This window comes from Misgurnus anguillicaudatus, chromosome 10 (assembly GCF_027580225.2).
Source record: "Misgurnus anguillicaudatus chromosome 10, ASM2758022v2, whole genome shotgun sequence".
In the NCBI taxonomy this organism is placed as follows: domain Eukaryota; kingdom Metazoa; phylum Chordata; class Actinopteri; order Cypriniformes; family Cobitidae; genus Misgurnus; species Misgurnus anguillicaudatus.
This window is the reverse complement of record NC_073346.2, coordinates 18,170,695-18,186,283: the sequence shown is the minus strand read 5'-3', so window position 1 is coordinate 18,186,283 and position 15,589 is coordinate 18,170,695. Positions and strand designations below refer to the sequence as shown.

The window sequence follows — 15,589 nt, the reverse complement described above, 5'->3', positions numbered from 1 at the left end:
TATTTTTTTATCAAGGGTTTATTGCTTGCATTACATATGATAGCAGTTTAAATTGGTTATATGCAAAACAACAATTATTGTACAATACACACGGTAAGTAGAATTTACAATTAGGCAAATTATCTTACAGCATTAGCAAATATCTAATTATTAGCAAATAGCTAATAGGAAAAAGTGTTTCCACATCTTTTGTCTCAGACTCACAACCATTCCCCAGTTCAAAGACAAATGACCTTTATAACTCAACATCACTACACTCTGTGTCAAACAGAGGCAGGTATTTTTGAGCTCACAGTGCAGAGACCTTTGCCATCTCGTATGAGATATACTTTGTAATAATGGCAGGTAAATAAAATGGCAAAAATCCATCTTCAAGATTAACAAAATGGAAAAACTGCAAGATTTTCTGCAAGCGTGAACCTATAACAAAAGCTGTAGTGTCATTGAACTACATCCACTGTCTTATTGTGTTGATTGATGTACCATAGACGTTTTAACATCTCTTTATCTCTTGAGCAGTCCATCAGTTCATCCATCTGTCCAGTAATGCAGTGCTGGGCCTCCTTTTGTTTTGTTTTTTCAGATTTCTCCTTTATTTCTCATTGCACAAAAAACTGTGCCCCTGTAACTCTTTGATGAGATTGACATCTTCAGTCTTGTGGTAAAAACATCTCTCTCCACACTCACATTCTATCTCCTTCCACACCTTCAAACACTCCATACATCATTCTGTCTCGCCTTCTCTATGGCAGAAGTGTGCCAGCAGCGTGTCCAGATCTCGCCGATCGGCGGCCGCGTACAATGAGCTTTCTCCCATCATGCTCAGCGCCATACGTAAGGTGGACCAGATGTTGTCTGACATCACAGTCGCTGCTGCACCTGGTCCTCGACCTGCACCTCCCTCCCCGTCTCCTGCGGCCTGTTTCTGGAGAGAAAGAGCTTCCAGGAAGTGCTCAACTGCCTCCCTGATAAAAAAGAAGGAGAAAGGGCATTTGGTTTTATTGTTGTGGTACAATTGCATCATATGGCCCCTTTAATACTAAGTGTAAAAAAGGTGTTACCTGTGTGCACCCAGGTTAACACAGCTGATGCCCAGGTTATATCTGCTACGTACAAATCCAGGCTGTAACTCTAGCGCTTGTCTGTAAGCCGCTACTGCCTCCTCTGAGCGATTCCCGTTAGCAAGAGTTGCTCCAAGCTTGTTCCACAACAGATAATCCTACACACGAGAAAACATGGAGAAATATGAGCTAAAGTGTTCATGAACAATTTATTTAAATCCTATGTCTAACCTTGTTTACACTTGGTTTTAAGATCATTTTCAGTGGAAAGTGATAAATACAAATGTAAATGGTGTTCAAACATTTTTCAAATTGTATTCGGAGGCATTTGTATTGAAAAGGCCAAGTCGTTTTGATACATCCTGCATAACATCAAAGAATCACCTATTCACCCGTTGAGCTTAGAATGATCACAAATGGGCAATTACAAGGTGTAAACGAGTCTATCTCATCCAGCATGTCTGATCTGATTACATGGCTGAGACAGATCTTATTACCACATCTATAGGGCTGTTTAAACCTGGTATTAAAGGGATAGTTCCCCAAAAATGAAAATTCTTTCATCATTTACTCACACTCATGTTGTTCCAAACCTGTATCAATTTCTTTGTTCTGATGAACATGAAATTAGATATTTTGAGGAATGTTCATAATCAAACCATTCTTGAGCCTCATTCACTTCCATAGTACTCTTTTCTCCTACTATGGAAGTTAATGGGGCTCCTTCGTGTTCGTCAGAACAAAGAAATGTATACAGGTTTGTAACAACACAAGGGTGTTGATGATAACAGAATTTTCATTTTTGGGTGAACTACCCTTTTAAGATGCCTTTTGGTCGATCAGATCACAAGTGGGCGAAAGAGACAAATTCACGTTCACATCTGGTATTTTAATCCGTCTCTTTTGTCCACTTTTGACCACTTCTGTCCTGATTACTGAGGGGGTGGTCTGTGGGTGAGTTCCTCTGCTTTCGTTTTAATATGAGCGAGAGAAATTATGGATTTAAAGGTGCCAAAGAATGCATTGAAATAATATGTAAATTTTTGTCTGATATCTACATAGAATCTACACAGACGTTTCACAGAGCAGCTCCTTTCAGTTTTATGTTTGAGCCTGTATCAGACAAAGACAGAATTTGAGGAATTATCAATTGTTTGGAGATTGTTAATGGACATTTCTGAGCAGTAAGATTGAGTTTATTCATTATGAACCTGCAAAACGTAACTGTAACGTCAATAGTAGAACTTCGGTCTAAACGCTAGCATATAGCATTAAAGGCGGGGTGCATGATCTCTGAAAGCCATTTGAAATCACCTAAACAAACAAGCCCCTACCCCAATAGAATCTGGACCTTCTTCTGATAGACCTGCCCCAAACATACGCAACCCAGGCAACAACGTTGGTTAATAAACATGCACCTTACTGCTGATTGGCTAGTGCTACAAGTGTTTTTGTTACTCGGCCCGACTCCCTTTTCCAAAGCGTTTCTCAAAAATCGTGCACCCCGCCTTTAACTAGCATATAGCAATAACTCAACAGTCACAACTTTGTTATTAGCATTATAACAACATTGTGCTTAATTTAATGTTTTTAATGTTGGGGGTGTACATCGCGACTGTAAAGTTACAGTTGGTGTTATGTTGAGATTGGCTTGTTTTGCAGCAGTCTTTTGCATGCACAAGGTCTACATAAGGAGGAAACAATAATGGAATGTAATAATACAGACCTCTTATTATTCATCTAAATGCAGTTTTATATTCTACGGCACCTTTAAATTGACATGAATTAAAGGCGGAGTGCACAATATTTGAAAGCCAATGTTGACATTTGAAATCACCTAAACATACACGCCAGTGGCGGCTCGTGACTGCACTTCCGAGGATGCGCTAATTCATAATAAGTGTTCGGATTGTCACGTGTGTGGTTCCCTTTTCCAAAATATGTGTCATGCGTGTGGAGAGATCCTGTGTGCATCACTTGTTTTGTCAAAATAAGTGCCTGCAGGAGACGCATCAAAACAGACGCTTGCATTCCCTAAATACATGCAAGACACTCCCTTAACAGTAAACTTTAATTAAGCATGAGATGTGCAAATATCTGGCACACGCGAACGTCTCCTTTCAAGTTCTAGTTCAAGTTCAAGGCAGCAGGCACTTATTTTGGCATGACACGTGATGCACACACGATCTCTCAAAGCGCAGAACACATATTTTGAAATGACGAACCACACACATGACAAGCTACATACCTGTTGTGACGAACTTAGCATCGTGAGCTTCAAAAAAAGAAGTCACCAGCCGCCACTGATACACGCCCCTACCCCAATAGAATCTGGACCTTCTTTTGATAGACCCGCCCCACACATACGCAACCACAGCAAGGATGTCAGTTAGTAGACATGCCCCTGCTGATTGGCTACACGTGTGTTTTGGTAGTCGGCCGACTCCCTTTTCCCAAGAGTTTTTCAAACATTGTGCACTCCGCCTTTAATATTATGTAAGAGTCCGCTGCTTGTGCCCTTAAACATGCTGCACAGAGTTTTATTTCAGAGCAATCAATGAATTAAACTTGTGCAATTTAAAGCAACACTAAAGAGTTTTTGCTCTTTGCTCCCCCTACAGGTTGGAAGCAGAATTGTCCATTACCACTGTCGTAAATAATTTAGCATACTGCAGCAAAGCTGGCTCTGATTGGATTGTAGGTCTAAAGCAAGTTTTTGTAGTTGGAAAACTTCTTTAGTGCGGTTTTGGCCGATAGAGGGCTAAAAAGCGAATGTGAAAGTGCCGTTCATCCTGTTTCGAGTGGATAAACGACTGAAACTTTATTGGAAACGTTATTTTAAGGTAAAAAAAACTTTTTAGTGTTGCTTTAATTCACACAATCGCAAAATAAAAATGAAGAGGCTTCAGTTTTATCGATGAAAGCCTAAAGATCGCATTGAACACTGGGTTCGCATTAGAAGTCATGTCCGGTGTAAAAACATTGTGCTCGGTACACCACTTTAGATCAGTAGGCAGTCTTATGTGGCTGCTCAACATATTCAACCATTAAACATATTCGGGTGTACACCACTAAACCAACAAGTTGAATGCATTTTCGACTACCTCTGAATGTGGTCGAAAGTGGATGAGCTCAAAACATTTTGCACCCCGTTTACACTTTTATTTAGCAGCATCCACTTGTGATCCGATTGACCAAAACGCATCTTAATATCAGGTGTAAACAGGCTGTATATGTAAATGAACAGACCTGTGGTGTGACAGACAGAGCTGATGTGAAACAGTCCACGGCCTTGTCATATTCTCCACTGAGGTTGAAGAGAACTCCCAGTCCACACTGCAGCTCAGGGTCCACCTGTGTGGGCTCAGCAGCTGCTGCACTCAAAAACAACGACTGCACTTCATTAAACAGTGCCCTGTGCAAAAAAGAAAGAGAAACATGGAAGGAATGAAGGTGCAAAATTACCCCTCCCCATCCCAGAAAATGTGGTAAATATCTGCAACGTCAAACACGGACGTAATCGGCTACCAACAATATTGTACAGAACTCCACATCTGTGTCTCTATAGATGTATTTTTAGACTACTGCGTCTTATGATGGAAGACAAATGCAAGGCTGTTGCTTGGTTACTATGCCCTGTCCAGTAGCTTATGTATGCCTCATGATGATGCAGCAAAGGCATACATTAAAAACAGTGCTGATGCTGATTCCTCACCTGATTATGCAAACTATTAAGTTAACATTTAAAAGGTAAGGCGCGTATAAAATGTACGTATATACTGACTTCATTCTTAGTGCCAAAACTAGAACACATTTTTACATTTTCTGTGCTAATTAACATTATACCACATATGTTGTCATTATAGAGCACATAATATCAAACACATAATCATTTCTATAAAGCATCGTCTTACTCTGGAAGAAGAGATCCAAATCTTTCCCTCTCTTTATCTCTCTCCCTCACTCCCTCTCTCTCCTTCTCTCGCTCATGATGCTCCAGAATATTCCGGTATTTAGGATTGTGCCTCAACCAATCCCGTAGCGACTCGCAGGCCTGTCTGTGCAGTGACTCGTTGGTGAAGCTCACAGCTAGAGCCATGAGAGCTGTTAAATTGTCTTTCTTCAGCTCAATACACCTGAAAACAAATGAGACATGAGCAAGTTAGAATAATGTACAATATCAGATTTGTAATGCTTTGCACAAAGACTGCACTTGTAATCCTTACCTTCGGAGGGCGCTGATAGCAGCAAACTCTTGCTCGTTCTCTGCCTGGCAGGTGCCCAGATATTGCCAAGCCTGCAGAAACATCACACACAAAATGTCAGCAGTTTTTAAAGCCAAAGAGGAATGCAGTTACACAGTTATAATCTCTTGAGATATAATGCATCGTCAGTTTTTGGATGTAGGATTATAAGAAAGGTGCTCAGACCAGCTGGTTGTCTGGCTGTTTCTGCACGGCGCTCTCAAAGAGTCGCACCGCTCCAGGAATGTCTCCCGCTTCCATCCTCCTCACACCTTCAGCAAACGGATCCTCGTGAGACAGGTAAGGGTTGTCTTCTTCAAACTGATATCCCTGTAGGAGAGATAAAGGCCAAAGTATGATGGGACAAACGACATAAAGAAGCTATTACAAACTCTTATTCACAGCATGTCTGATGCAATTCTATGCAACAAAAAGCTGGACTAACTTGACTCAGCACATTAATACTCACTTAAAAAATCAATCCTTGAAAAAAAATGTAACTGATGGATTGAAAATATTTTAGAATCATTATAAAGACAATATTTACATTTATTTAAAATGCAATATTTCAAAAAGTATTATGTAAAAGTTTTTCCTGTGATAACAATTTCTCCAAGCTTTAAAATAGCTGTAATGTAAATCTACACCCTTGCCTCATTAAGTATATGTGGATCTAGAAATATGCAAATTAGTCCCTGCCTCTACTAAATCACAACATCTAATGCTGCGTCTACACCAGCCGCGGTAGATTACTCTCTTGATAAATGCACAATTAACATCAGCCATCTTGCAAACAGACAACCGCATAGCACTTGCCCCTCCCACAATAAGCGGATTTCGCCTTTGATGCGCATCAAATGCTTGATCTAGAGTGTGAATGCATTCAAACTGTTCAAGCGGCAAACTAGGCGCGGCAGACACGATCCTGACGCCTCAAACGCGGCCGGTGCAAACGCAGCATTACTGTGGGTTCACACCAGCCGCGTTCGAGGCGCCAAACTTGCGTCCACCGCGTCTAGTTTGTTGCTTGATCATTTTAAGTTTACGCGCTTCATTCGCACGTAAAGGCCGCGCGTGACATTCTAGTCATCGAGACGTAAATTCGCGTCATGGGAGGGGTTTCTGCAACTCTGCTCGCTTCCTGCAATCACGTCACTACTACAGCAAGCTCCTGAATGGTTAACGCGGCGCGTTTTTCCGCCAAAGTTCAAATTTTTCAACTCTCGCGTTTCCCGTGGCAATGCTAAATGCGTCATTTGCGTGGCGAGACCTCCAGACGCGTGTCAACACGTCTTCACATTGACTCAACATCGAAACCACCCGCGCCCGACGCCTCCACCGTGGCTGGTGTGAACGCAGCATTAGACCATAGATTTGAATATGCGAATACATCCCTGCCTCCACTCAACTGATCCAGCTCAGACCATAGATATATATGTACATAGATGCCACATTCGTCAGCTCCAGACATGTAGCTGCTGGTTTTGCAATGCATGCGGGAGTTTGCACGTTTTGTTTCTTAAACGCTGATGTTACCAGGTTAAAGCAAACACACTGCATGTGTGAGCAGTACGTGCTTTCATCACAGATGTACAGCTGAAGCAACATAGCTCTATATGCGGCATACATTTCTATGACTCGGACAGCCTGATTCACTCGTTCAGGTTTGTGACGTAGGAAAGTAGGAAAAAATAATGAATTTGCACATGGATTGTCTAAAAACATATTTAAAACACACACACAGACATTTAAACAACAATAAAAACTTGATATAACAGGCCTAAGAGCAATAAACTAGAGCAGACAACACAGCAAATAACTTTCTCCAGGTACCTTGTCATAAGAGCTACTGAGCATCTGATCAAAATCAGAGAGCCAGGGGTGAGCTTCAGCATCCCTCTTTGCCATTTCTTCCCATTCCTGCTGGAGCTTCTCCCAGAAATCCACATCACTCTGAACTCACACACAACAAAAACACCAAACGGCAATGAATATACGCATGGAGGAGTATTAAACACAAGCACAAGTGTGAAGTTTGTCTCACCTCCACCGCTGCTTTGGCCTGTTGGAAATCTGGCCCGTAAGTTGCAAACTCATCTACCCAAGATTCTGCTGATTCTGCCGAAACCTACGGAGCACAGCGACACGCCGAGCTGTTAGCAGCCTCCATAACACATCACATAGCCTGTAAGTGCTTAAACTCTACTCAGCCGAAGGGAAAAAACAGCACAGCACAGATTGTGATGAATGAGAGTGGAGGAATAAAGAAAGGATGTATTGGAGAAAGTAAAGATTAGGCCGACAGAGCATGAAAAAAATCTCACCCTCATACATTCATCTTTCCTTTACTTAAAATAGCAAGCAATGTTCCCGTCTATAATATAAAGGTAGCTTGACTACTGCAGGAAGTCGGTGTGGTCTCAAGAGCTGGGCACAAATGAAAAGCATTTTAATTGTGAGCAGGGCATTAGCTTTAAATGCTTTGTGTCGTGCTGTGATAATTATTTTAAAGGCACTATTAAACTAAAGCATTAGGCTAAAAGTAGTTTGGTCAGCAGGGACTGGTTAACAACAAAATGACCAAACTAAAAAGAAAAGACACCACGAATGACTGCTGGACTACTGCGTTACTGTGATCAGGTGATAAAAGTCCTACCTGCCTGACAACAGTAGCCCATCGCTCTGCCTGTTTAGCTTTAATTTTGTCCTTCTTCTTTTTGCCCTCACGAGTTTCCACTGGCACAGTCCCTTCCACTAACTCCAGGAACTGGGCAACCAGTATGGGACAGTGGGTAGGGAGGGGTATTTTTGGTTATTGATGGTTCGGTGTAGGATTGTTAAGCAAAGTGGGGAAATTTAGATATGGATGGAAGTTAAAAGGTTAAAATGTCACGATGAAGATGCTGTCATGATAATCATTCAGGACAAAAGGAAGACAAGATTATTACAATTAAACTATTGCTAAATAAAACCAAGACTGCTGTTTGGAAACGAAGAGCATAGTTTAAAGCTTAAGATGTTTTGGCCAGTGAAAGTTCTTGTATTTCGCTTTGTCTGATTTAAGATGAACACAAAACTGCCTTTATTTTAGTATTTAACACTAGTTTTTGGTTTGTCCCCAGTAAGCTGTATAATTGCAAGCCGTAGACTCAACAAAACATGATGCTCCATCCCGGCATAATCTATAAATGATTACAAAAGCATAATGTGTCCATCACTGGCTGCAAGGAAATCTGACCTTAAAGGGGTTATGCCCTGACTAACTATAAACACATGTATGGTGTAATAGATTAACACTGGGATTGGCTATATGAATGTGAAACTAAAAACTGTACAAATGTCATAGTTTTAATAAAATTCCATACCGAAAAATCAGCATAAGCTGGATTAAGGTGGCACATCTAAATCCAGCTAGACCATCTTAAAAAGTGACCAAAACAAGGTACCCTTTAATATGGTCAATGTCACAAATTAGATTATTTGTTAAGTGAACATGATCTTCAATATCTCTTATAGTAATATTTCACTGCATATTTGAAGAGTTTGGTTCCAAAACGCAATAAATCAATTTCGACTAATTTCGGTAAAAACTTGTTTTCTATACCAAGAAAGTGACAAGATGAAAACCGGTATTTCTGTTACAAACTTTCACATAGCATCTTTAGGTTATAAAAACATTAAAAAATTCAAATCCATAACTTGATTTTGAAAGATTTATTATAAAAACATTTTTTCCACAAAATGCAATAAATCCATGTCAAGTTTTTTGCTATAAATCTATTGAATCAATATATAAATGTGCATTTATTTTTGCCATGTTATATTCATTTAGTTGAATAGTGGTATACACTGATTAAAAAAATTAACATTAATTGCATTAACCAAAACACTTGCTGCGGTTATACTTGGGACGTCGTCGCATAACATTTTACACAGAGATCAGTTGTAAAATGTTTTGGTCCTGCGCGATTTTCGTTGACTTTGAGTAAAATAATGTAAAGTTTTTCATAAGATCCGCTGGGGTCAATGTGTTAGCATGACAGAAACTTGATGCTGTCGGGAGAACAAGCAATTGGCTCCCGAGTGCCTCTCGCGTAAATTATTAGATGTTGATGGCTTACGTTTATTTCCCGTCACAGAAAACCACCACATGTTTATCAATGCTATCAAAGTATTATTTTGTTTTTGTTTGTATGTTGATCACGAAGTACAAAGTAGAAGAGGAAAACTAAGATTCTGTGTACTCAAGGTGTCGCCATTGTTTGTTTACAATGTGTGGAATGGTGCGCTGTAATTTGTGGAGCGGATTTATTGCATTCTGCAGAAAAGTAGGAGTGGCGTTTAATGCGTTTTGGGAAAAAAGGGAGAGAAGATGACAGAATAACATGGGGGATATTGTATTTTGCGTAAAATTAAGAATTTACTTTTAAATACTGACCTGATATAATACTGATTTTGGCAGTAACTATTTTTTAAAATGGCGTTTATCGCGTTATGGGACCAAACTCTTCATTTATTTTGAAAACACTTTCAAATAAATACAATTTTTAGATTCTTAATGTGGTCTCAATATTACTGGCCTCATCTGTATGTGTATAAACCTCTAAATAAATTTGTCTTGTAGAAAATCATTTCATACCAAGTAGTGCCATTTGTAAGACATTGGTAAGAATTTTCTCTATGCTATACAGTTTTGACTAAACCTGCCTATCAGCTTAATCACTGCCAAAATGCCCACCAGGGGGCAACGGTTGCAGCCTTTACAGCCTTTCGGGGTAGATGGGAAGGGCTCGTACCTGGTTGAGGCTGGAGGCCCACTGTTGTGCCTCCTTGGCCTGCGTTCTATCAGTGAGCACTTTTCCTGCTCTGTCTTCCACAGTCACACTGCCCTCGCCAATCTGCCTAATGAACCGCAGGAACTACACAATAACAACAACAATAATAACAGCTATTACACATCTACAGCCAACAGCAAACACACAAAAATCCACACACACACAAAAGTGCTCAGCTGGTTTCTTCTTGACAGTTATGTTTAGCCACAAGGAAACCACAGAGAGGAAGGAAACACGACCAAAAACGTTGAAATAACGTTTTCCAGATTATAGTCCATGATAAAGCATGTGCCAAGTTAAATAAAAAGGAGAGAGAAATCTGAAGGTGAAGCAATGTTCATGAAAAATGTCACATCGCTTGATCATCTGTCACAAGACCAAATGAAAGTTGAATAGAAGTTTAATGTATACTTTTAACCTGTCTAAATGTCACACATGAGTGCATACTGGAGAATTACAAAAGCTGTGAGATGTAAAAAGATCCATTAAAGAATTTTTTTTAGGTTTAAGTAACTAAAGTGACAACTAAAGTGATGCCTTGTGACAGATCATTTGTGTGATGTGGCAATGCTGAAAGCAAAACACTGAAAAAGTCACGTTGGCCAAAGTGTCCATTAAAATAACCAGATTATCAATTTAAATAATAATGCATTAGCATTTGAGGTGCTATCCATGTTTAATCATCTATTTTAATGTGGACTTTGACTAAAGTGTTCCTTCAACAACACAGCCCATAACATTGAGTCCTCCTGCTCTCACCTCTGTGTTCTTTAGTTTAGGATCATCCACTTTGGCAAGCAACTCATTTGCTGTTTGTCTTAATTCTTCCCCTGCTTGATATTCTTGTGTCCTGAAAAAATCAAAATGTTGAAGCATCAACACAGGATATAAAGGCAGCTGACTAGTAACTCATTTTTGCCTATCATAACATTCCCCACATCTTTAACATTTGAAAGATAATTAATTTGTTAAGTTGTGATGTAAGAAATACCATTTCCGGGTCCAAGCCTACATTGCCGTTATATGAGAGACTACAATCTCAACATCTTTTTATAGGCTCTCTTTATTTGTACCACACATTTAAGCTATATTTTTATAAACTTGTTGTGTAGACTAGATTCTTCAAGTTTACATTGGGATAGTTCAATGAAAAAGCTAATTCTGTCATCATTTACTTATCCTCAAGTTGTTCCAAACCTGTATAAATTAATTTGTTGTGCTAAACACAAATTAAGATATTTTGGAAAATGTTAATAACCAAACAGATCTGGGGCACCATTCACTTTCATAGTATTATTTTCTCCTACTATGGATGCAAATGGTACCCTGGATCTGCTTGGTTAAAATCATGTTTCAAAATATCTTTATTTGTTTTTATATAAGTTTAGAACAAATGATGACATAATTTGATTTTTTCGGTTAACTATCCCTTTAACACTTCATTAAAGATGGATTGCTTGCTCGCCATCTGGGATTTTGGTAAGGAGATAAAAATTAGGATCGTGATTTTTTGGTAGTTTAAGAGCACATGTGAGTATATATTAATAAAGTTTGTTGCATGCTTAAGGCATCTGATGGAGAGTTTGGACCCAGAAGTTGTGGCATGTGATGTCAGACTTATAGGGACACTCCCCCTTTTATGAAAATATGCTCATTTTCCATCCATTGAGCTGATCTCCGAGTCTGCCGGTACCACTTTTAGCATAGCTTAGCACAATCCATTGAATCTGATTAGACCATTAGCATCGCACTCAAAAATAACCAAAGAGTTTCAATATTTTTCTTTTTTAAAACTTCACTCTTCTGTAGTTACATTGTGTACTAAGACCGACAGAAAATTAAAAGTTCAGATTTTCTAGGCAGATATGGCTAGGACTATACTCTCATTGTGCTAAGCTATGCTAAAAGTGGTAGCGCCAGACCCAGAGACTGAATGGATTCCAAAACGGTAAAAATGAGGGGGAGCTGGAAAATGAGTATAATTTCAAAAAAATTGGAGTGTCCCTTTAACAAGCAGGTAGAGTCTAGTACAAATGAAACAGGTTACTTGTACGAATTCTAACAAATTAATATAGTAACAAAATAATTAATTATTTAGCATTGGGTACTCTATGTATATTGAGGTCTAATCTCATGTTTCCTACAAATTCTTCATAAAATATAATACCATTCTTTGTCTTGCTCTCTCTCCCCCAAATCTCCCAGCCATAACTTCTCTTCTGATTGCTCCAGGTACTCCTCTGCCCAGCGGCCTGGGTCTACGAGGCAGGTATGAAGGATATTGAGAGGTAGAGGTATAGTAGAAGACAAAAGAGGAAAGAGTGATATAAAAAAATTGCTAGTCAATGACTGTACATGTGAATTTCTAATCTACATTAACCAAACTATATTTAACCTTTTTAAAAATCTATTCACCTGACACTTCACTGATAAATTCTCTGGTCCAATCAGCATCAGCTGGATCCAAACAAGCCTGTCCAGCAGAAGAGGCGGAGTCTGCACCAGAAAGAAACTCAGACGCCCAAGCACCAGACAGAGCAAGGGCAGCCACATCAGGAGCTGGAAATATAAAATCTAGTTACAGCAAATACATAGGTGTTAAATGCGTTTGTATATGTGCGTGTATGCGTACCTCTCTGAGGAGCTTGTCTGTAACTCTGTTGATCTATCTGTTGCATTTCTTCCAGCAGCTGACCCATATCAAAACTTTGAGGAGGTCGTTGTGGGGCCTGTAAAAATTCACTCACCAACTGTTTTTAAAAAAAAAGTATTGCATTAGATATACCAATTACCTTTAGCACAATAGAAAGTGATAATAGACATAGACTATAAAATTATTTTGCATTAGAGGACAGGCATTCGCCTGGTTTAGGTTTTATTTAACCAACCGCTATCAATTTGATTATCTTAATAAGGAAAGTCATGTTACTCTCAGGTTAAATAATATGGTGTACCACAGGGATCAGTTCTAGGCCCTATCCTCCACACTGAGAAAGGATATGTTGGTTCAGCATGGAGAGGTGAGTTGCCTTAAGATTTTGAGTTGATTTGACTTAGAAGTGTTAGTGGCACAATAAAGACTCTTTGTGCTTGCTGGTGACTCCAGGTTTTGGGGTGGCCAGTTAGCTTAGTTAATTAGGTTGAGCCAACAAATCTTTTTTACAGTGCATGTACTCAATTCTAATCTACATTCAATATGATTTCGTTGTTTGTTGATTTTTCTGTACTTTTCTTTATTTCTATTCCATGTAAAGCTGCTTTGTAACAATAAACAATTGCGAAAAGCACTACATAAATTTGAACTGAACTGAATAATAAAAAAGTAAAACTGACAAAAAATACAAATGGCAATACAATGCTTGAAACATGATAAGACCAAATACACACCTCCTCTTCTGTGGCTATTTCAATTGGAGTAGGAGGAATCTATAGAAAAATTGAAAGAGAATAAATAACAAGACTAAAACATAATACATTTAATAATAAAATAACATTATAAATCTCGCTCTGTGATATACTATATGTTAGTACCAGTGAACCAAACTGCATCTAGTGTTTTAACAATGTATATATTTACGGTATAAACTGTAAATATTACAACTAAGAGGTATGGCTGGCCGATATATCGGATGAGATTGTTATGCGCATCTCATCAGTAAAGCCGGTTCGGTGATTAGTAGTAAATCGCCATCACCTGCTATCAGATGGAGTGACATTTACTACACGGAGTCATAGTTCACGACAACTTAGGCAATATCACGTATTGCATATTCTTCTGCAATAATGAACGTGATATTGCCTAGCTTGTCGCTGACCCAATATATCGCTTACTAAGAGGTTTTAACAATTTCTGGAAGTTAAATATTTTTTTAAATGTTAAGTAGCATACAGTAGGTGTCGATCTGTGTCTCCAAGCCCCTCCTTCCTGGGTCATGTGACCAGTTAGCTTCATGAGGGGATTGGCCCCCCCACATTCTGCTTCCACTAACTCCCGCATCGCCATGGCAACACAGAGTCAGCCGGGATCAGATTGACAACCTAAGATATCTAATAAAAAAGAGAAATTTTGTCATTGAGTGTGTCATTACAAGGTAATAAGAGTCTTTATGGAATTGAATTGGTCACACAAAAGTTATAGGTTCCAAGCTTAGTGATGGTGATCTTTGACAGAGAGTTTCAGAGATCATTAACATACTGACCCTGAAAAAGGCACAGGTAGTTGCTCCTGTAAATATGAACTTAACATCAGCTTAAAGACAAAATAATCAATAAATAAAAATGTATGTGTGATCCCACATTGGCTTTATACAAATATAAACCTATGACAATCTCCAATATATGCCTGTCTTTGAATGAACATCTTGTCTAGGTCTAAGCTGTCATAAGATACTGAATCATCAGCTTCATCCCACAAGGATAAATCCTGTAGCCTGAGCTACCTTCCCCTTGCATAAACATATGCTATAATCTTATCCAGACAAGAAAGATTAGATTAATTTCAATGTTCCTAAAAACAGCTTCTATCAATAATCAACACTGCTATATGATAAAAGCTTCTACATTGCAATCATTTTGCAAAAAAAGGTAAAACTCATAACTATAGGAGCAAGGGTTAATAAACCTGTTTCACTCTTGTTACTTGCAATTGATGAAAAACCAATAACTGACTGAACCCGACTACATGCATATGATTTAGATCTGCAAAATGTAACAGTATGTGGCACAGCTTGACTTCTTGTAAGTAGAGGATAAAAACATTATATACAGTATACAATTATACATAGAAGTTACACACCCCGACAAGTGGTTAGCTATTAGCATAAGCTACGAATATTAATGATATAGATAGCAGAGTAACTATTATTGAGTAAAGTCAACTATACTGCTGGCACTGTTAGCTTACAAGCTAAATAAACTCATCTCACCTGTACAAGCGATGTGGTCACCTCTCCTCCCCTCAGTTAACTGGTAAATAATGCAGTTTAAGACAAAAACTACAAACTCCAGCCGTTGCTAACAACGCGGTTGAGGTTAACGAACACCGTATTGTCGTTGCTGTAAATATGTCACTAGTGACCGTCCTGTCTTTATTTACCTTTGCCCGTGTGGCCCACTGAATCAAAAAGCGAACCAGCCATGCAAATTCAACACACTTCGCTCCGGCTATTCACCAACGGGATTTGCGTAAACTGTGCTGCGAGCCACAGCGGTTAGCGCGAGGGATACGTCAAGCTTGCGGAAAAGTCTTAAAGTGACAGCGCGTGCGTTGAATAACAGGTTGATTAGCTATTGTTTAAATAACGAAATTTTAATCATATTTATATGCAAAATGTGCCTTAAAGGATTTTGTATTTAATGTAATAACATTCTATACTATATAATTAAGATAAATAAAGCGGTTATAAATAAAGACACTTATTTAACAGCCAAATTCAACACGTGTTAGTTT

At 38.9% G+C, this 15,589-nt stretch overlaps 1 protein-coding gene across 5 annotated transcripts; it reads right to left on the bottom strand.

The window, feature by feature from the left end:
• On the bottom strand, positions 1 to 15,364 carry pex5 (peroxisomal biogenesis factor 5). Of its 5 annotated transcripts, XM_073872027.1 has the most exons (17): positions 15,066 to 15,357; positions 14,030 to 14,187; positions 13,528 to 13,566; positions 12,773 to 12,890; positions 12,556 to 12,699; positions 12,308 to 12,398; positions 10,900 to 10,990; positions 10,102 to 10,224; positions 7,962 to 8,072; positions 7,350 to 7,433; positions 7,139 to 7,258; positions 5,492 to 5,635; positions 5,288 to 5,358; positions 4,976 to 5,197; positions 4,311 to 4,476; positions 1,062 to 1,219; positions 1 to 965 (listed from the first exon to the last, which is right to left on the bottom strand). In XM_073872027.1, exons 2-17 carry the CDS (start codon positions 14,141 to 14,143, stop codon positions 725 to 727), a joined length of 2,037 nt encoding a protein of 678 aa, XP_073728128.1. In that variant the 5' UTR covers positions 14,144 to 14,187; positions 15,066 to 15,357; the 3' UTR covers positions 1 to 724. The 5 variants fall into 5 exon arrangements, with proteins under 5 accessions (XP_073728128.1, XP_073728126.1, XP_055065797.2 ...); XM_073872025.1 differs by lacking the exon at positions 7,962 to 8,072 and having other exon boundaries at positions 15,236 to 15,364; XM_055209822.2 differs by lacking the exon at positions 7,962 to 8,072 and having other exon boundaries at positions 14,030 to 14,178; positions 15,066 to 15,354.
• Positions 15,365 to 15,589: the final 225 nt, after the last annotated feature.

What these genes read in the sequence shown, in the direction of transcription:
- pex5 (XM_073872027.1), bottom strand. Translation starts at nt 14,143, where the DNA reads ATGGCGATGCGGGAGTTAGTGGAAGCAGAATGTGGGGGGGCCAATCCC. An exon ending in GGGCTACTGTTGTCAGGCAG is followed by an intron (nt 7,434 to 7,961) that starts GTAGGACTTTTA and finishes TGTGCTCCGTAG; the next exon opens with GTTTCGGCAGAATCAGCAGA. An exon ending in CTCTGTCTGTCACACCACAG is followed by an intron (nt 1,220 to 4,310) that starts GTCTGTTCATTT and finishes TCTCGTGTGTAG; the next exon opens with GATTATCTGTTGTGGAACAA.